Raw genomic sequence first — 21,047 nt, 5'->3', positions numbered from 1 at the left:
GGAGTTTTTCATACTCTCTGACCGGGTCAGATACATACCTAAGTTCCATTACTAAACTGACTTAGCCATCAGAGAAACTCTCCAAAAACTCCATCCATCGTCAACCGTGGAAAAGTCTATCAAACCTATTGAGCTGTGTTTTCTTACAAAGGATCTTCAGCTATGCTTTAGAGATGGACACCTCCAACTTCTTGATTTTCACTCGTTTTCATCCCATTTAAATTTTAAGTTTGAATGCTCGTGATAAAGATTTTAAATATTCCAAGACCGCATAGTGATTTTTTATTATATTCAGGGAATAATTAGTGACATTTCTAAGATATATTTTAAAGAAATAAAAGGATACAGATAGAACAAAAAACTTTTTTTGTGAAGATATTTTTATTATTTTTAATGGGTCATTAATCTTTTTTTGTATTTTTTTTAAATAAAATTTATAAAATAACTAAAAGAATATTAATAATAGGTGATTGAACACTTAAAATTTTCTCAAAAGTACATATGAAAAGACAAACTATTTAAAAACTTTTGATTGAGTATTATGCCTTCAATACCCAACAACTACAGATTAGTACCGAAGTAAATTCAGCCCGCTTCTATTTGAGAGAAAAACAATATCAGTTATATAAATAAAAAGATATTTCAGTTTGATTTGAAATCATAACAAGTGGAAATCCTAAGGAGGCTGGCAAGAGTGACACATGGAAGGAGGCGGTTCTCGTAAAAGATAATGGCAAATCCTCGCCGCCGGGGGAGGGGGGGCCAATGGCTCATCCGTGTCATGAAGAAGAAGCCAACAGGATCACGTGAATGAAAATAACAGGCAGCTAAAAGGGCTTGTCGAAGCTTTATGTAATGGCCAATGCACATCACCAGAACAACCTCAGGATCATATATTCTTAGATGCAAGAGTGCCCCACGCTCTATAATGGGTGGCAAGCTCCTTGCTTTTCACGTGATGATGTCCCTCCTTGGTCCTTTCTTTTTTTCTTTCTTTCTTTTTTTTTTTTATAAAAAAATTCCTTTTTATGCCTCAAATCCACCCACTAATGGGTCGATGAAGTGGCCACTAACACCAACCCAGATAAGATGTTGCTTGTTCTTACAGGGAGAGGAAGCCCAGCTCCGGGCAGCAGAAGGGAGTTCGTTTTCCTACATCTTCATCATTAGAACACAGCAATAACTCAAAGCTCTAGCATGTCACCATCGCTTTTGATTGCTATCTTCAGTTGTTCTACCTACAAATCCAAGAACAATAGACAACTTAAACGTTAATCCTATTATTTTCTTTGGAGGGTTTTTTTTTTAATAATAGCACCCTAGAACAAAAAAACAACACAATTCAATATTTATTTAAAGAAATAATATAATTTAACTAGTCACAGATTGCTACTCTCTTAAGATAAATTGGCATAGATAAATTTAAAAACTATTTTTAAGTTTTGAATATTTAAGTTCATTAATAGCAATAGAGTACTGTTATTCTTGCCAAAAATTTTAAGATTCATCATCTTTGACTCACTAACCGTATAATTTCTTAAATAAGTTTTGAACAGATTTTTTTTTGTGCTACTTTGCAGAAAAATCTATTTTTTTTTGGGAAAACAAAGTGCCCAATATTCCTCAAACAATATCAGCTACAGTTAATGTATGGCAACTCTAGTAAGATTTTCATTTGGAAGTTCGTGTCATCATTTAGATTCTATTTGGCATGCTTTTATAAATATCAAAAATAAATTTTTAAAAATAAAAAAAAAATTATTTTAATATTTTTTAAACAAAAAATACTTCGAAAAAATAACATCAACCACCTTACACACATCTAAGTTTTACTACAAAATACAACGGAGACAACGGAGGAACCTTTATGGCTACTCAAAATTCTCATGAGCCACAGTGTAGAGCGGCAGGGTTAAAAATAGCCCCCGCCCCTCTCACCCCTACTAACCCTGAAATTCTCCTCAGAACAAAACCAAGCCATCAAGGGGTACGGGTTATACACGACATGAGACAACCCAGCATGAAGCCTGAAACACATGCATCATACGATCTCCTCCAGTATCCCCTGACAAACTTGTGACGAGTCCTTGTGCACCAGACAAGGTTTAAAAAGTGCTATCAGCAAAGGGTTCAGTCTTAGACAATAAAGAAAATTATCCTTGCTGACGCTCCCATCACCATCCATATCAAATATACTGAAGAGCTCATGGATCTGCAAGTAAACAGGGAGTAAACGTTTTGTCATGAATAACTCTCCATTAACAATGAATTAGACTGCAGTAAATCACCTCATCCTCATCGAAGTCTGGGATTGCATGTCTAATGGTATCTCCCAACTAATCAAAATACAACAGAAACCAAGAAAGTGAGCAAGGATTCTCCTGAATAAAAAAAAAGGGGGAAATTAATAGGTAAAGGGAAGAACAAAATACTTCTTGTTCTGAAATTTGATTATGTCCTCTAGTGTCGCATTGAGCAAAAGCTAGTTCACAGGATTGGTGGAATAGTGGTCGCTTCATGACATGGGCTGATCCATACAAGAACTGTGAACAACAAACAATATGATCAAGTACAGCTGCATATCATGAGACAGTGAATAAAACACAGTTTTACATGATCACTCTGGGCCAAAATCAGTTAGCAAACAGAGTCACCGCGATATCAATAATTGCAGCCATTCCTGCCAATCATTGTAGAAGTCTAAAATAAGTTTCTTTTCCATTTGTATAGCACATATATGTTCTTCCCATAGCCCATTTTTGGCGTTTTCTTATAGATTGTATAAAAGCAATGAGTTATCTGCTAAATATCCATCAACTTTACTCTTGAATCAACTATCAGCACTCTGTATTATTTCTTGAAATAATACCGAGGAAGAAACAAAAGGAAGGAGAGGATCGAACATTTGGATTGCACCAATGTCGCTCTTGGATCAAGTATTTGGTAATTCAATGAATACAAGAAATAACTCAAGCAAAAATAATAAAAAATATATTTGGACCCTTTATGACATTGGGATAAACAGCAGCCAGAGGTTATGTTAGTCGGGACCCTTTTCACATTGAGTTCACAGCAGGGAAAAGACTAGTCATTGTTGTTTTGCATCTTTTCTGAAGAGACCAACATAATGCACCACCAAAATGTAGTGACACTCCAGTGAGCCTAGTGGATGAGGTTAAGAGTATTTAAGGATCCATTAGAAGTTAGCTGTTGACCACTTTAATATCATGGTCTTAAGAAAACGAATTGCCTACCACGCTGTAACTAAAACTTCGCATATCTCCAAGTTCAGGAAAAAAAAGAGAGTTTAGGACTGAATTTGCCTAATGTGTCATAGATTCCATTCTACCAGAAAAGGTTAGAAAACATTCATTGATATGGGCACACAACTTGCAGATGCTCAGGTCTCTATGATCATAAATTGGTTGCAATACAAATTCAAATGATAATTTAACTATAAACTCAAAAAGGTGTGAACTGCATCCACAGCAAAGATAAAAACGAATGAGGGAAACTTTACCTGCTTGAATGTAATCGATCCATTCTTCTCTACATCAAGGAACCCAAATAACTGCATTCCAACACTACTTAATTATTACTCAAGAAAGTGAAATTCCACAGACATGATAATAGTTTAAAACTCAGCATCTGCAGTCTGTTACATTATAAATTGTGTTCATTAAATTTCCTAAAGAAGCAGAATTTTTCAAAAGCATTCAAAAAATTTCATATAGCATAAATAATTATCATGTTTCTTTGTTAATGACTTCAATTCATGCCAGAAACTGATGCAGCTATTTCTGCCATAGTCAGATAAAAAGGCGGCTTCCCAAGGTCTCTGTATCATAATCTATATTTGTACCATGTCCTCAAAAAATTGTAAACAAGTTTAATTACATGGTTTACAAAGTTAATAAACGCTCTTACAGAAAACTAAGTCCACTAAAAGATGAAATGCACACACCAGTGTTAATCTATTCAAGAACTGAAGCTTATTCCATCACCCCAGATAAAGACAGGGTAACCATTTTATACCAAGCATGGTAATCTATTGTGTCATAAATACATCCTTACAAGGAAATGACACTGCCTTGCTGCTTTGGCCAATTTCCATAACACAATATAATAATATTCTTTAAATTGTTTACATGACCTGGTCAAGAAATACAAACTAGAAAGGCACGATTGAGAACATTAATTCAAATATTAGATCACCATTTTTTAATTTAAGTGCCTTGCACAAAAATCTGCCTTTTGGGATAACTAACCTCTTCTGAAAGTGTGCAAGTCCTCAGTCTGAAAGCCCTCAAAAAGTCATTGAATTTAACACGACCACTGTGGAAAGAAAGAGAGATTCAGAACATATATTTGCATTCACTATTGCAGAAAGAAAAGACCTATGGACTTCAACGATCATAGTCTTGAATGATAAGAGCTTCAGTGTTTTCATTTAAAAATTTAGATGCATCATCAAACTATTATAATGCTAAGCATAGCAATCAGCAATAAAAAAGAAGAATAAACATAGTTTATGAACAACATAAAATGGGATGTAGAAAAATAATGAACCCAAAGTTGTGGACAACATATCAAGTATGACCTTGCAATAAGTTGCAGACTTGTAGTATGACCAGAATTGAGAGATAGATAAGAAGAGAGGCCTAGTTACAATGCCATTTATCAAAATCAAATAAAAAACGATAATCATCCGAATAGAGAAAAATGAAAATAGCAATCACCACAAGAATTTCTTAAAAAAAGTAGAACCAGTACGGAAAAAAAAAACACAGGGAAGCAGGAATGCTATGTCTGGTACACAATTCAAACACGGCATCCAAGCATGCAACACTACAGTTAAAGAGAACTTGACAGTCTTCAGGTTTTCCAGTGAGTTTAAGAGATGCAAGAATCCCACCAGAGGAAACTTGCCAGGGAATTGAGCAGTCAGAGTAGTTGAATGCTAAAGGGCACAACTGTCCTCAAAATTTTCCTCCCTTGATCCCATTTCAGTGGTCCATAACTAGATAGTTGCCATTAAATTCAAGTACAAGATAGTATCCTTCAAGCAAAAGCTAGATCAAGCAATAAATTCCTCAGTTCAGAAAATTTAATACCTGGCATCTGGGTTCATAGACAGAAACTTGTCCAGAAAGTTCACTGCTTCTAAGCTGTTTATATGAAATAACTGGAGAACAAAATAACCACCTCATTAAAAAATATAGTAAGATAAGCTATAAGTAGAAAATATTAAGGATGCAAGGCCTTTTCAAAAGCTACATGACTTAATTTTTTACTCGTGCATTGCAGCGACTCAATGGCCTTTTTTTTTTAAATGATACATTAGAATGAAGCGACAATACACAAATACTAGCAAGTCCTATTTGCAAAGACTCATGTTACCAGAAACATGGCCAAGAACAATTTATCTGAACAGTGCATGTGCTACTTTCAAAGTAAAAAAGCAGCCACCAAGCTGTCTCTATCTCTCAAACACACAATTTAGCTCTTACAATGCAATCCTAACCATGAAATACAAGAATCATTTAGTCTTTCTTTTCCCCCGACAATCTTCAAGAAAATTTATCCTGCATAGTCAATAACTTCTAGACTACTGTAAGACCTCTATATGGAAATGAATTTGCTACTGTGTTATTTCTATGCAAGTACTACCCTGTCCTGGAAACCCCAACTTGAGGCGAGAAAGAGTTTTTAGTATCAAAACCACAGGTGACTTTACCAGCTTATCCGATACAAACACCCACAGGTGTCTTGCTATAGTTGATGAGGAAGAAAATTAGAAACATGATCGTTTAATCATAGACAAAAAACAAATTATTAAGATTTTGCACCATTCAACCAAAGGGAAAAACACCCCAAAAAAGTAATCCATCCATTTGCCTGGATCAGATATATGGATTGGTTCAATTTCCTTATTTAACAGTAAACTCAACTTTAAGGTATTTGAATCAAAATACTTACTGATTCCACCTTCGCCATTTCAACCATATAACTTGAGGGCTTCTCCTGTAAAACAATATCATAAATATAAGTGCAAACTCCACAACCCTTTACTTCCTCTGACAGCAATGCCAACTTCTGATTGTAGTAAACAAATTAATCAGAATACACATTATAGACACAAGAGAAACATAGATCTGGTATGATGTAATGCTTGTTTTGACACCCAGCAGCACAGCCATGGTTGCAAATAAATGATAGGAAAAAAATATCCAGTTGAGCTCAACTGTAGCAAAGGATTTAAGACGTCCAGTCTCTCAGTGTCAGGAACTCAAGGTAAGGCTATTGGATCAACACCCATATTTCTTTCTAATTTGTTTCATTTCTAATCACCACATAAGGAAGTTATGACTTATGAGGTGTAAGCTTAGAACTTCATGCTTAAAAACACTGCGCATGTTAAGTTTGGAAACAACAAGGCAAAATCAGATATTCTGAAGTCAACCTTGTATCATTACTCTCATGTTCATTCTCTAAACACACCAATCAACTACTTCACAATGTGGCGCAAACATAGGAGCAAGATAAATTTGAAAGGCAGATTCTGGCAAAGAAATGTTATACCTGCTTCAACTCAGATGCTTTCATGAGAAGCATCAAGTCGCCATACGAGTGATTAGTTTGAACAACATTGAGAGCAGATGCAATGGCATGGCTAGTCTGCATAGATTCGTATTCATCAATGTATCAGTACTAACAACCATAAGAGGAATGGAGAAGCATATAAGAGGACTATATCAACAAAGATCCATAACGGGCAGCAGTATATTGAGCATTTGCATGTGCATGTAAAGAGAAAAAAAAGGCTAATAGATCAAAGAACTGAAAGTAAACGAATTAAAATCAATCACTTACCCTCTTGGCAAAATGGGAAGGATTTTCTTTGCAATTATCAAGGGGTGAAACAATCGGTAGATATTCTACCTGTTCAATTAAGAATAAATTATTACAAGTTATTTTAAATCACCATATTACATGGTAACCCAGGATCATATTTAACAGGCAACAAGAAAGCACACCTCCATAAAATTGTGAAACTGTGTGAACATTCTAAACATGAGCATTCCCAGAGAAACATTCCCCCTAGCAAAAATAGCAACCATGATAAGTAAGGTAGATTAAACACCATTACAGACAATGAGGAATTCAATGTATGAACAAAACCCTACCAAGATTGATCAAAGTGAACATGGGGATAGCGAACAATTACTGGTTGAACTGCATAACCAGGGATGAACGCTCCAAGTTGGAATGAAATGAGAACCTTTCCATTAGTTGTTGTTCCCTCAGGAAACAAAAGAACTCGAGGAAATCTACCGCACGAAGCCTTTCTCTGCATTCAGATCCTTGAAAGCACATTTCTGTATCAAATAGCTTATAACTTGATATAAATTATTTAGATGTATTTTGCAAACTAAACATAATATCACTACTGGATTTCCCAATTTATGGGACTGTTAAAGGGTATTTTTAAGCTCTATTGAGACTAGTGAAGATACATGTAAGACATCCAAAACAGAAGAGGGCATTCACAAATTAGGCACAGTTTAATGAATCTGAGCGTTATACAATTTGTGCAAGTCACTGAACGCTATACTGCAGGGATTTTATTAATGCAATTCAAAGAAGCATAAAATTAGTAAACATTACAGAAACTTTATACCTTTATTTCATTAACAGCAAGCTTCCTTGATGATGGTGAAAACCTATTGACATAGATCACCTGCAAACATAGCACAATGAGGAAAGTGATAATTAAAACCAAATTTAGAGGGAAAAAACAAGATGATGAAAAACTGTCAACTGCACCTAATGTGATGGTATATAATCAGATTACCTGCATTGCTCTAATAATAGTTCCAACAAAGGGCATAGAATCGTGTGACTCTGCCGCAACAATTGTTGGGAAGAATTCAAAAAAATAAAAAATTGGATCGATATATGATACATGATTAGACACAACAATCGGTGCAATTTCTCTCGGAGCAAGCTTTCCTTTTCTTTTGATCCAATGATAACTGCAACACCAACCACCCAAAAAAACAATCACATCGACTACCTTCAAATAAGTATATACAAATCAATTCTTTAAAATATAAAGTCATTTTTCTTTCCTTCAAGTAAAAACCACAAAATCAAAACCCCGTTAAGCAAATAAAAAAAAATTTCTTTATATCCAACAACCAAACAGACCATAAAGTTTTGAGCTTCAACAAGAAACATATAAATATTAAAAACATGATAAAAATTAATTCAACAAACCTCCCCCGCCCCCCGCCCCCCAACCACCACCAAAAATACCGCAAAACAGCATATCCTAATCAAACACACAAAACCAATTCTTTAAACAATCAAATAGACAATACAGTTTCAAACTTTACAGATAAAAAATGAGAAATTTAGCATACCCAAAGGAGAATAAAATACAGCGAGTACAACCCCTAGTGAGCCACATTAACCTAGACCTCCACTTGGGCATAGGATTATGCTTATCCCTCCATCCTAGTAATGCGATTTTCGTTGCAACATACCCTGTAGCCAAACAAACCCCAAAAAGCACCAATCTTACTATTGCAATTGGCAAGCAAATCACAATCTTGATCAGTTCATATAATCCCTCAATATTAGGCGTATCGTTTCTAAACGGATCCAATGTTGATGGTGCGGGTACGGACAACCCATCTGACCCGATAAATTCAAATGGGTTGCGAGAAGAAGTATTAGGATTCGGTTTGGGGTTGTTGGATTGTTGGATGGAGGAGTCAGAGTCATGAACGTTGAGGATTATATGTGGAGGATCTGACGGCTGGGAGGAGAGGAGAGGGGATTCGAGATCATGGTTTGCCATTGTTGATGGCTGGTGCGGGGTTTGGAGGGAAGGATTTTTTTTAATTTTTATTTGCTAATCGGAGGAGAAAGGAAGGACACAGAGGTGGATCGTTACTTTATTTGTTTGGTTCCCAAGAAAGTGAGGAGACAGAGAGGAAACTAGATGAATTGAGTGTTTTCAATGTTATCTATCACGTTCTTCTCATGTGGGGACTTTATTATTATTATCATTTTCTTACAAGACCAAATTCTATTTACCAAGTTTTCTGGGCTTTTATAGGATAAATAAGTTACTGTCTGGAAATACTTGTCGGAATATAATGTTTTTTTAAAAAGAATTATCAGATATTATCGTGTGAACATTCAATCCATTTCTTCGCAAGTAAAAATTTTATTTCTTAATAAAATAAACTGGATTAGTATATTACCTATCTCATATGTAATTATTTTATTTTATTTTATTATAACAGCTTTTACCTGCTAAGATATTTTTTCTATTTGAAAAAAAATAAAATACCTGCATTGAGACTACAAAATCACACCAGTTTTACTTTGTCAATTAAATAGTATATTAAAAAGCTTTGAGAATACGTTACAAATAATATTTTTTTAAAAATTAATTTTTTATATATATTTTTAGGTCATTTTTATATGTTAATATTAAAAATAATTTTTTTAAAAAATAAAAATTATTATCTTAATATATTTAAATAAAAAATATTAAAAAAAACCACTACCATAAAACAAATCCACCTGTCATTTTTGAACAACCCATGTGGTTTACATCAACCACCGTTAATAAACTGTCTTGATGATTATGAATTTATTTTTCTAGTTATATTAAAATTGTCATTATCATAGAGTTTTGATGAAATTCTGAATTATTTTTTTTATCTCCTAATTTTAAAGTACGGCACTTGAAAGCTAAGATTTTTGGCCAACTGTGCTATTTCTTTTTATACCTGTGCTGGTTTCCAATTTTATTTTTTTAAAAAAAATGTCTTAATTTTCAAAGGAAAGTCGGCAAGAAAAGCCACGTCCAATCCAACTTTATGAATCACAACTCACAGCGCTACAAGGCATCAGGAACGGAAGTGCCAAAAGCTTGGCTTCTGCAGGAAAGTCACGGCCCGCAGGTGGCAATATTGAAGAGATCATGAGAGACGATCATAAAATATTGAATAGCTAGGCAACAAAAGGAGACCCAAAGAGCAAGTCTAATGGACATCACAGAGGCGAATGTTCTTGGCTGCAAGCAATCAGTTTGTTTGTTTATCCTCAGTCAACTGGATGGTCATGATCCAGTCTCATCCTAATCCACCCCATATCAAGTTTAATACCATAATTTATGTTTTCACCATACGAATTTAAAAGGGTTAAATTTATTTGTACAGTATATATTGTTCATTGCTTGACATGCAACGAAGGCATGTACAATATTAATGAATATTTGATTAAAAAAACAATAAGAGTAATAATTTAGAGACAAACTTGCTGAGTGCTGACACTGCCAAGTGCCATGAGCATATGTTGGTCTAGTTGAGGGACAGCGCGAGTAGCTTCTGTATCTTCACTTGAGAATTTGAGGATTCCAATTTCCAAAATCTGAGGTTCCACTGAGCATCAGCACGACTCCTTACAGCTCAGCAAACTTTTTATAGCTTCAAAGATGAAGATCGTATTCTGCACATGAAAAGTCTGCAGCCCATCAAGCGGAAAAGGCGCATCCACTGACGATTTCCCCGATAAAAGTTCAACAATATGAAATAGAAAAAAAAATCAAAGCAAAAGTAAACATTCTTTTTCGGATCTAGATTTACAAGACTCCTTTTCAGTCCTCGGTAATGGTCCTGCGCACACCACTAGCATCTTCTGCTCCAAAACTCTGAAATATCAACTGTTAGAAAAATAGACTGAGATACTCACATGACAGTGATATCTGTACGATAATCGGCCTGCCAAATCCATCTGATGCGCACACAACCTAACCTTAATCTTAAACTACTCCCACTTCCTGTGGAGGTTTGGACATCGGGGGAAGAGAGTGGTCGCAGTAATTTAATTGTCAACCCGTACAATGTACACAGTGCACCATTGCCGCTACTCATTGCTGTCAAATGATAATATCATTGTTAAGGTCTCTTTCCCGTGCTCAAATTCTTAATATTACAGATCGGAGAGCACAGGCACAAGCACAAGTCTAAGAAGAAATGCAAGTTGAAGATATAATTATGCAGCAAGGAACTACTCAGAACTGGCAGAGTGGTTACTCTAGCTGAAATCTGGTTTCATCTGAGCTAAGTTTCTCTTTGATACAATCCATATCGCTCTTTGGATCATCAAAAGGTTGTCGATCAGCAAAGAACTGTTCATCCTCATCTTCTGGAGGCTTATAGTCCTTCCCCCTCCATACCACAATCTGCTCCTTGTCAAATGTTACAAGGATACAAGGAACCAGGTCCTGTGACAACAAAAACAATTAAAAATACGAAGGAGAAAACTATTGAAAGTGAAATTTTTAGGCTAGTTTACCATCAGAACATACATCATAACAGCAAGATAACAAGAAATGAAGTAAAAACTACCAAAGCCAAGTTCACATGTTCTATGAAAGTGCAAGCTTGAAGGCCCGGAAACTTTAGTAATGGAAATAATTTTATGCATTGCTTAATCCTTCAAGATGTAATAGAATTTACAGTCACGGTATTGACAATGATATTAGCCATGTATTGACAATGTAAAGTCATTGTGGTTTGACAATTGTGTGACCCATCATTCTGCTTTCTGTTAATAGAATTACAGCAGAAAATTAATAGCTGAATGAACAGACAAAAATATGGATAATTCAATGGATGAGATAATAGTTTTGATTTAACTATCTCCCAATATCGTTCCATTAAGAAATTGTGTAGAGGAGTTGTGATACCCTCTACATGGTGGTCTGCGAGTTGGTTTCGAATAAATCAACTCAATGAATAGCACTACTGAAAGAGAGTATTTCAGCATAATTTAACACAGCACTAAACATTTTTACTCTCATATAATTGAACATGGCACTAAACAGTATTTCAGCATCAATATTGTGTGCTCCCTCTCAAAATACCAGTTCAATCTCCCATATAAAATGGGGTGAAACATCAGAGAATAGAAAGAAATGCTCAGCAAGAAAGTCCTTCCAGAAAAAAGAAAAAAGAAAGTAAAGAAATCCATCTAACAAATACCTAGATGAAATTCCTAACCCTTTTTGTGTAGTTAAAGAAGCAAACATACAAGAAATCATCAACATAAGAATCTAAAGATAAAACTTAGCTTTAGATGCCAACCCCAAGCAAATAACTAAATGAAATTCTTTACCCTAAGTTTGCAGCCTATTTTCTTGGAATCACTCCTGTCAAGGCCCTGGCAGTCTATTCGAACAAGCTCACTGACGAGAAAAGCATCTCTGACCATGGGTACCAGGCTACCAAAATAGCCATTTCTGGCTGCAGTTGCAACTTCCAAGTTAGTTACTACACAGATGCTGTACAAGTATTATAAATCAGAAAAGGGCAGAGCAATTACAAAGTTTTGTTAAAGCTGGAACTGCAAGTCCTCTCTTTCTCATTTCCTTTGTCTCCTCGATGCTTAGGCCATCGATAGTGGTTTTGATCAGCCTGGGATATACAGGCTCATGAGGTTTCCACAGCATCAATGGAATCACGGGCCTGTTCCTGGGATGATAGTTCCTGCCTCTATACAACACAAGTAGACCACAATGTCTATGAATGATCTTCCCAAAGGTTTTATCCTGTGACAGACACATAAAGTGGTGTGAAACTTTTCTTGCAAGGAACATTGTACTGTAGATACTCATGCATTTAATACTTTCAATTCACATAATGGGGTATAGAAACCATGTTGCATAAAGCTATGAAAAGCAAAAGAACAAGAAGCAATTTTAAGAAATCAACAAAAAAGGAAAAAAAGAAAACAATTGCTAGGGAAATTGTCTAGAGATATAGAGGGGCAATGTCACCAAATTAGAGCAAAAAAGATACCTCAAGCTGGGTGCAGACGTTTTTCATGTCAACAGTTGGAACACCCATACACTTAACTCTGACTGCTTCATCATGTTTCCAGTGATTATGAATATCATTCAGCATGTTGTGAGTTAAACCATCTCTTCCTACAAAAGAACAAGCAAGAAAGCCACACAACAGGCCTGAATTAGTAAAAAAGATGGAAATTTCCATGAAAGATACCACTCTAATTTTTTTTCCCTGGTGGAGTGATTGAAGGGCTAAGAGATGATTTGGATTATTTTACTCTCATAACCCATGTTCTTTTTTTCCTCATAATTATATTGCTGATGTGACAATGGTCAAATGCATCTTTTTAAATAAAAATGTCAGAACCATCTTGTTGTGGTCCAGTAGCAAATTTGGTTGTCCCTGTTCTACATTCCAAGTGAGGTTAATGAAGAAATCTCACACCACCTTTCATCCAAAAGTCCAAACCTAATTATGTTTATTGCATATGCATGACCGTCAATCTCTTTCTTGTCAATAAGATATTAGTTCAAAGGCACTACGACAACGTCTTCCCTTTAGGTGAGAATGTAATTCACAGAGAGCCCCACTTCTCCTAGAACAGAAACCTTTATAGTAGTTTGAGTGCTGTGCGAAGCATCAAGATTCCAATGCTCACAAGCACACGAACCACTTTCAGCCAAAGGATAAACCACCAACATGCCCATTCATGGGAACCACAACATGCTCAATTTGCCATAGAAGAACAGGAAAAGAACAGTTGAGTTACTGCTGCTATTGGCAAAAAATGAGCTCTAATACCTCTTTGTGGTTCTTGAGTCCATGTTTGTCAGGAATAATAGTCTTAGGAGGACATCAAGTCGATGATGCTTTTGACACAAAAGTTTAAGCCATTGAATTACTAGTCTCTCATCTCATAATGCCCCCGAGTTGCTACCCATCTAGTCAATGAACTACTTCACACATTAAACCCACAAAGCAACTAAAGAAACTAAATTTACAGTGAAAAGAACAAACTTCTACCACGGGACCCTAACGACAAAGCAACAACCGCACAAAAAGATGTTGAATAGAAGGTCGAGATATCCTTTACTTAGAACTTATCAGTTATCATTACCTTGGCTGTATACAAGAATACATTTTCCCGCAATAGTCATTCAGACAACCTTAAAGGAATTCAACTCCATTTCTTACTAAAATGGAACTGTATTGTCAATTTTAATAGCATTGTAAAAATACATTCTAGCATTAAATATCAAATCCACCAAAATACTAGATTAACAAGTGGAATTAAACAATCCAAAAACACCATCATATACTATTCAATTAAACACCGCTCATCAAAACCACCAAAAACAGCCACATACAGGTCGAAGCCCTCAAACCCCCAAAACCCGAAACACAAATATCGCCACTAAAAGTCCAAAAAAGATCAATACTTTTTGAAACAAAAAAAAAAACAACTAAAAAGCAAAAAAAAAAAAAAAGAAGAAAAACATACCCAAATTAATTTGCTTCTTAGTTTTATTCCTCTGACACTTGTCCACCAAAATCTTCCCCTCCGCCTTAGTTAATGGCTTCCCTTGAATCTTCTCTCTCATAACCGTTCGTTTCTCTTCCAAATCAAGACCCTCCTCACCCACCCCATCATCAACCGACTTCACCTTCAGGTCGACAGCCGGTGCACAAACTCCAGTCCAAGTCCGGTCTAGCCGGCCCGGCCCAAAAGGTGAGTACTTGGGCTCTCTAAGCCCAATGGGCCTCACATCTGGGCTACTCTCCGTGTAACTAAAACGGAAATCGAATGGTAAGTCGGAGCGCAAGGGTTTCTTGTTGGTTTCAAGAGAAGAAGGTGGGCGATATTCGGGTTTTTGCTTCTTTTTGTTGTTGTTGTTGTTGTTGTTGGAGGTCTGGGGTTTTTCAGGGGATAGGGAAGGTGGCGGCTTGAAGCAATAAATATCGTGCAGTTTTGAGGAGGCGGTGGAGGATGAGAGGTGGCGCGTGAGGAAGAAGTGTTTTTGGCCGGAGAGGCGCGTGAGAGGGGACATGGAGGGTGGGGTTTCCTGGTTTGTTCGTTAGTGGGGTTTAAAGGCTGGAGTTGTGTTGGGTTTTAGTAAAGAGAAACGGTGAAGAGGCTTTGATGTTGGGACTTTGCTGCCTGGGCTCGAGGCAGTTTTTTCTTATTAAAAATAAATAAATAATAGCAAGAGTGCGTTTCATACGATTTTTTCATTATGATTTTTAATTTTTAATTAGTTTTTTATAAATAACTGAAGACAAAAATAAAATAAAGTAATCTTGATATTTCAAAAATGATTCAAAGCAATTTTCTTAAAAACATTAGAAGTAAAAAATAAATTATTTTGATTAAATGAAGATCTTAATTCAGTTTTATAGTAAGCTTGCCAAACATATTTATGATTTTTTAAGTGAAAAATATTAAATCAAATTGAAGAGGTCATCCAAATATTTTTTTTAAAATTATTATTATTCGTAATGATATTCAATGGTTAGATTGTGAAATTTCTAAAAACGACATGTAATTCCTTGTAGTTCAATGTAAAAACAATTTATTCTTATTTTTATTTTGGATTATTTTTAAGTTTAAAAATACTTTTGGAAAGGTTTAAAAAAATTTATTTGCTTTTACTTCAGATTAATATTTTTTTAATATTTTTAAATCATTTTAATGTATTGTTGTTAAAAATAATTTAAAAACAATAAAAAAATATTATTTTAATATATTTTTAAATAAAAAATATTTTAAAAAATAATCTTAATTATATTTTCAAACACTCCATCATCTCAGATTACTTATGATCAGAAGCTAGAATATTTTATTCATAAATCTTGAACGCCAAGTTAATTAAAATTACATTTATATACATAAGTAGGTGTAAATGGATAGTCTAACAGTTGCGTGCGAAGTAACTTTTTCCTGATTATTATGCAAGCCTATCTCTATTATATAGATCGAGGTCCCACACACCTTTTTTTTTTAAATAAATAAAAATTATGAGACCTTAGGTTGGTGTAGTGGCTACTATATATATATATCCTCCCAACTTGACCGTATTCTATTTTTGTTAAGTAATTTATTTTTTTTCAATTAAAAAAATAAATGATAAGAAAGAAAACAAGAAAGGAGCAGAAAAAGAGTTTGATTATAAAATTAAAAATCTCAATCTTTTAATATATAATGCGTAATTCATTTTAATCACATCAATTAAAGCTAAAATCCCGGTGTTTCAATCTCAGTTTACATTGAAATTAATTTTTTATTATAAATAATTCAATTAATAAATAAATTAAATTAGTACACTTGGAATTTAATTCATTTTATTTACTATGTTATCTTTATCATCTTTATTTTATTTTTTAAAAGGTATTTTTTTAAAAAAATAGTAGATAAATATTAAAAAAAAACAGTTTTAAAACTATTTTTTATAACTGTTTTAGAGATTGAATTTCATTTAAAATTCAATGAAATTTCATTCAAACATTCCCAACAACCTGTTAAATTTATTTTTAAGGTTAATTTCTTTGAGTTCAAGTTTGTGTTTGGTTAAATCAAAGACCAAATCTTGGCTAGGAGGTCTAAGCATCAACTTCTTTTAGTACTAGCTAGCCTAACGCGAATCTCGTTCCAGGATAAGCTAATTAAAGCCACTCGAATTACTGCAAGGAAGAGAACTCTTCAGGAAAAGCTTGAGGCCATATCCTGGATTATGCTATCAAAAGATTGAAAAGGTTGACTTGCTTGAATTGGAATTTAAGGGAAAACAGGGTTCCTGATGTCATCGGCGCTTCGTTTTCAAGCGACTTCTCCTTTGACAACGACCTTTTAGGGCTACGACTTATGCCTGGAGATTTCCAAATGCAAAAACTATTTATCATTTCCACCAAGCCATTATTATATCGATAGAAAATGGTGCGGCAGAAGCAGGCTTAGACACTTCATATTTGCTGATGGGTCGTAGGCACTTCGACATAGTATCACCCACAAATCTTAGTGTTGTGTAACTTTATCTTGTTAGAGGAGAGTTTATGGATGATGATATCCCTTGAATGATGAGCTGCCATGTATATATATTATATATATATTTACACACACACGGGGTATTATGGCTCATGTTGACTCGGGGCCTGAATCTATGCTGTAATTTGATTTCTAGGCAATTTCCTGTAATCTTTATCTATTTTTTACTGAGTCTGAACCTATGCAATTTTGCTTTAATTAGGCGAGGGATGTTATTAGTAATTATATTTTATTTTATTTACTTTCTACGTTATATATAGTAGCATTAGGGTTTCTTTATTTTTCTATTTAAGCAGATGTAAAGGACTGTTGACAGTAACTCTGCTGTGTATTTTTTTTTAGGGTTTTGGGATTTAGGAGCATAAGAACAGAAAGAAAAAGTTAATTTTGAATAAAGTTTCCCCAAAAGAAGCAATCCTAAAGTGAGCTATCCATGACATTGATTGGCTACAGCATGAGAGCAACCGAATTTTGTTGTCTTTCTTTCAAGGTTTCCCAACCTGATACCTTATCAGCCAGAACTGTGAAGATGTTAAGTGCACGTTTCTGGTTCTTATCCTCATTGAAGCTTGTTTGAAGTGTTGCTATTAATACACTAAGCTAGAAGTCCTGAAGAGAGGCAGTCGAGGATAAAGTTATTTAACACCAAGACCTTGATCAATCCTGCTAGCAACATCATGTCAAAGAAGAAATTAATTATCCCTTCTATTCCTCTTGCAAACGTTTTAATCTTCATCTTGTTAGGTTTTGTTGCCGCAACTGAAGATGAACAGAAGGTTCAGGCTTATCTCTTGCTAAATAACCATCTCAATGTTTTCATCACTTCTTAACGTCTCTTTCATTTTCCAGTGCAATAATTCTGAATGTTGTTAAGTTAATGGACAGGAATTTTACATTGTTTATCTTGGAGATCAACCAGTGGATAATGTCTCTGCAGTGCAAACACACATGGATGTTCTGTTGTCCATCAAGAGAAGGTAAGCTCACTCCGAGTATGCAGTTTAGTACACGGCCACAAGTGTCCTATATCTGATTCGAGGCCAAATAGCCATAGCTATCATATATAGTCTATTATGATCATAACTGCAGATGATAATTTTATTTATGAGAAACAGTGATGTTGAAGCTAGGGAGTCCATCATATATAGCTATACAAAGATCTTTAATGCATTTGCTGCAAAGCTATCTAAAGCTGAAGCCAGCAAGCTATCACGTATGTGTACCACTCCACTTGTGTATGTTACCTTCGTACTATTATGGATTCCAGTTTGAAATTTTGATCCAATTTATTGTTGGTGGCTTGGTGTGAATGTTCAGGCAGGGAAGAAGTTCTTTCCGTGTTTCCAAATCGGTACCACAAACTCCACACAACTAAGTCGTGGGATTTTATCGGGCTTCCTAACACAGCAAAAAGAAACCTGAAAATGGAGAGAAACATAGTTGTGGGTCTACTGGATACAGGTTTTTGAATCTTCTTGATCACTGGAGGAAGTTGTATTTTAAGTTTCTTTTCACAAAAGCAAAAACCATGATTTCTTGAGCAAACAAATCTGTTTCTTGGTGTGTGTACCAGGGATCACTCCGCAGTCTGAGAGCTTTAAGGATGATGGTTTTGGTTCTCCTCCTAAAAAATGGAAAGGCACTTGCGGCCACTACACTAATTTCTCAGGATGCAACAAGTAAATTTCTTTACTGTAAACGAAACAGAATTGTTTATAGTGTTTTTTCTTCCACATAGATACTTTTTAGAATTGGTTTCAGTACTTCAATCTTTGATAACAGTAATTGATAGGAGTTGCACTGGTTTAACACTTTAACCTCAGAGTTCTTTCTTCCTTTTTTTCTTTTTCTACCCTATCTCGGATATTGAAGTAAGCTTGTAGGAGCTAGATACTTCAAGCTCGATGGCAACCCGGATCCCAGTGACATCTTATCTCCAGTAGATGTGGATGGCCATGGGACACACACATCATCTACACTAGCAGGAAACCTGATTCCAGATGCCAGCCTATTTGGTCTAGCAGGAGGGGCTGCACGCGGTGCAGTGCCAAACGCCAGGGTAGCCATGTATAAAGTGTGTTGGATCAGCTCTGGTTGCTCGGATATGGACTTACTTGCTGCATTTGAAGCTGCTATACATGATGGTGTTGATGTTCTATCAATATCTATTGGTGGAGTGGATGCTAATTATGTATCAGATGCATTAGCCATAGGTGCATTTCATGCCATGAAGAAAGGAATTATCACAGTGGCCTCCGGTGGAAATGATGGACCGTCTTCTGGTTCTGTTGCCAACCATGCTCCCTGGATCTTGACCGTTGCAGCCAGTGGAATAAACCGGGAGTTTAGGAGCAAAGTTGAGTTGGGAAATGGGAAGATTTTCTCAGTAAGTTCAGCATTGCCATCAATTCAAGAATCTTAAATTCACATTGATATATTTTTAATACCAGATTGTGTAAATAGTAAAGTAACAAGCTCTTGAATTTAATGTGGCTTAGGGTGTTGGAGTGAACACATTTGAACCAAAACAGAAATCATACCCCCTTGTTAGTGGGGCTGAAGCTGGTTACTCTGGACGCCAGGACAGTGCAAGGTACTACTAATTTGTTTGTAAAGCAACGAGCAGTGAAAATTTAATAGATTTGCAATGGCGCTAAACTTTATCACAGGTTCTGTGATGCAGGCTCGTTGGACCCTAACAAAGTGAAAGGAAAGCTTGTCTTGTGTGAGTTAGGAGAGTGGGGTGCTGATTCTGTTGTTAAAGGAATTGGAGGGAAAGGCATTCTTCTTGAGAGTCAGCAATATCTTGATGCAGCCCAAATTTTTATGGCACCAGCAACCATGGTCAACGCCACAGTAAGCGGCGCAGTCAATGATTATATACATTCCACAACGTAATTAACATTCCTGTTCTTAGTTCTATTCCCAATTTCTGCTGTCTTGTCCTTAGGCTGACTATTTTTTATAAACGCAGATTTCCATCAGCAATGATATACAGATCCCAAGAAGTAGAAGTCCCTGCTCCATTTGTCGCTTCTTTTTCATCTCGGGGTCCAAATCCAGGATCAGAACGCATTCTCAAGGCATGTTATAGAAAACTAAAAAAAAGACCCAAGAAGATTGATTTCTATAAATACCTAACACTTGATAACTAAACTTATTGTTTGATTTTCTGTGACGCAGCCCGACGTTGCAGCACCAGGAATTGACATTTTGGCATCATACACTCCCTTGAGGTCGCTCACCGGGCTGAAAGGTGATACACAGCACTCAAGATTTTCTCTTATGTCAGGGACTTCCATGGCCTGCCCTCACGTTTCTGGGCTAGCTGCCTATATAAAGTCGTTCCATCCAAATTGGACAGCAGCAGCAATCAAATCCGCCATCCTGACAACAGGTAAAAATAAAATCCTACCTTCAATTCTCAGTTCAAATATAGTCAATTTCCCTGCTTAAACTTTCATCCAATCTTTGTCAAGCAAAACCTATGAGCTCCAGAGTGAACAACGACGCAGAATTTGCCTATGGTGCTGGTCAAATAAATCCTCTTAGAGCTAGAAACCCTGGCCTAGTCTATGACATGGATGAGATGTCTTACATTCAGTTCTTATGCCACGAAGGCTATAATGGATCCTCCTTCGCTGTTTTAGTTGGTTCAAAATCCATCAATTGCTCCTCATTGCTTCCTGGACTTGGCTATGATGCTCTTAACTATCCGACTATGCAACTTAATGTAAAAAATGAGCAGGAACCAACCATAGGAGTTTTTACAAGGACAGTCACCAATGTAGGCCCTTCTCCTTCTATCTACAATGCAACCATTAAGGCTCCTGAAGGAGTAGAAATCCGAGTAAAACCCACGAGCCTCTCCTTCTCTGGTGCCGCGCAGAAGCGAAGTTTTAAGGTTGTGGTCAAGGCAAAACCCCTGTCAGGACCTCAAATATTGTCAGGTTCCCTTGTATGGAAAAGTAAGCTTCACGTTGTAAGGAGCCCTATCGTTATTTTCAAACCCCTGGACTAATATTGGAAAAGAAGTACTCTGTATTATACACAAACATGCTAGCTTGCGTTCGTGTGTATATATATAGTTCAATTAATATTTGGTAATATATACTATGCTGAGATTAATTGTT

At 35.7% G+C, this 21,047-nt stretch overlaps 3 protein-coding genes across 4 annotated transcripts; 1 reads left to right on the top strand and 2 right to left on the bottom strand.

Moving 5' to 3' along the window:
• Positions 1 to 1,737: 1,737 nt before the first annotated feature.
• Positions 1,738 to 9,051, bottom strand: LOC133683076 (lysophospholipid acyltransferase LPEAT2-like). The gene is made up of 14 exons (XM_062106589.1): positions 8,427 to 9,051; positions 7,856 to 8,036; positions 7,682 to 7,741; positions 7,188 to 7,351; positions 7,038 to 7,101; positions 6,874 to 6,942; positions 6,583 to 6,678; positions 5,980 to 6,024; positions 5,115 to 5,185; positions 4,269 to 4,335; positions 3,521 to 3,571; positions 2,433 to 2,543; positions 2,289 to 2,336; positions 1,738 to 2,212 (listed from the first exon to the last, which is right to left on the bottom strand). The coding sequence occupies exons 1-14, from the start codon at positions 8,864 to 8,866 to the stop codon at positions 2,042 to 2,044; spliced, it is 1,638 nt and encodes a 545-aa protein (XP_061962573.1). The 5' UTR covers positions 8,867 to 9,051; the 3' UTR covers positions 1,738 to 2,041.
• A 1,128-nt stretch (positions 9,052 to 10,179) lies between these two features.
• Positions 10,180 to 15,036, bottom strand: LOC133681338 (CRS2-associated factor 1, mitochondrial). Of its 2 annotated transcripts, XR_009836500.1 has the most exons (7): positions 14,377 to 15,036; positions 12,885 to 13,012; positions 12,409 to 12,634; positions 12,202 to 12,329; positions 11,118 to 11,308; positions 10,837 to 10,957; positions 10,180 to 10,732 (listed from the first exon to the last, which is right to left on the bottom strand). XR_009836500.1 is itself a non-coding variant. In XM_062104375.1 (6 exons), exons 1-6 carry the CDS (start codon positions 14,921 to 14,923, stop codon positions 10,948 to 10,950), a joined length of 1,230 nt encoding a protein of 409 aa, XP_061960359.1. In that variant the 5' UTR covers positions 14,924 to 15,036; the 3' UTR covers positions 10,180 to 10,947. The 2 variants fall into 2 exon arrangements, 1 of the variants encoding a protein (XP_061960359.1); XM_062104375.1 differs by having other exon boundaries at positions 10,180 to 10,957.
• Positions 15,037 to 16,774: 1,738 nt separating this feature from the next.
• On the top strand, positions 16,775 to 21,047 carry LOC133682150 (subtilisin-like protease SBT4.14). The gene is made up of 11 exons (XM_062105414.1): positions 16,775 to 17,690; positions 17,800 to 17,891; positions 18,030 to 18,127; positions 18,232 to 18,375; positions 18,488 to 18,593; positions 18,787 to 19,300; positions 19,413 to 19,507; positions 19,584 to 19,808; positions 19,889 to 19,997; positions 20,098 to 20,311; positions 20,394 to 21,047. Exons 1-11 carry the CDS (start codon positions 17,592 to 17,594, stop codon positions 20,933 to 20,935), a joined length of 2,238 nt encoding a protein of 745 aa, XP_061961398.1. The 5' UTR covers positions 16,775 to 17,591; the 3' UTR covers positions 20,936 to 21,047.

Source organism: Populus nigra, chromosome 2 (assembly GCF_951802175.1).
Source record: "Populus nigra chromosome 2, ddPopNigr1.1, whole genome shotgun sequence".
Taxonomy (NCBI): Eukaryota; Viridiplantae; Streptophyta; class Magnoliopsida; order Malpighiales; family Salicaceae; genus Populus; species Populus nigra.
This window is presented reverse-complemented; position numbering and strand designations above follow the sequence as displayed.

What these genes read in the sequence shown, in the direction of transcription:
- LOC133683076 (XM_062106589.1), bottom strand. Translation starts at nt 8,866, where the DNA reads ATGGCAAACCATGATCTCGAATCCCCTCTCCTCTCCTCCCAGCCGTCA. An exon ending in AAATGGCGAAGGTGGAATCA is followed by an intron (nt 5,186 to 5,979) that starts GTAAGTATTTTG and finishes TTTGTTCTCCAG; the next exon opens with TTATTTCATATAAACAGCTT. An exon ending in CTTGCACACTTTCAGAAGAG is followed by an intron (nt 3,572 to 4,268) that starts GTTAGTTATCCC and finishes GTTGGAATGCAG; the next exon opens with TTATTTGGGTTCCTTGATGT.
- LOC133681338 (XM_062104375.1), bottom strand. Translation starts at nt 14,923, where the DNA reads ATGTCCCCTCTCACGCGCCTCTCCGGCCAAAAACACTTCTTCCTCACG. An exon ending in TAAGAAGCAAATTAATTTGG is followed by an intron (nt 13,013 to 14,376) that starts GTATGTTTTTCT and finishes GTTCTTTTGTAG; the next exon opens with GAAGAGATGGTTTAACTCAC. An exon ending in TCCAGCTTTAACAAAACTTT is followed by an intron (nt 12,330 to 12,408) that starts GTAATTGCTCTG and finishes TTGCAACTGCAG; the next exon opens with CCAGAAATGGCTATTTTGGT.
- LOC133682150 (XM_062105414.1), top strand. Translation starts at nt 17,592, where the DNA reads ATGTCAAAGAAGAAATTAATTATCCCTTCTATTCCTCTTGCAAACGTT. An exon ending in GAAATGGGAAGATTTTCTCA is followed by an intron (nt 19,301 to 19,412) that starts GTAAGTTCAGCA and finishes AATGTGGCTTAG; the next exon opens with GGTGTTGGAGTGAACACATT. An exon ending in GATTATATACATTCCACAAC is followed by an intron (nt 19,809 to 19,888) that starts GTAATTAACATT and finishes TTATAAACGCAG; the next exon opens with ATTTCCATCAGCAATGATAT.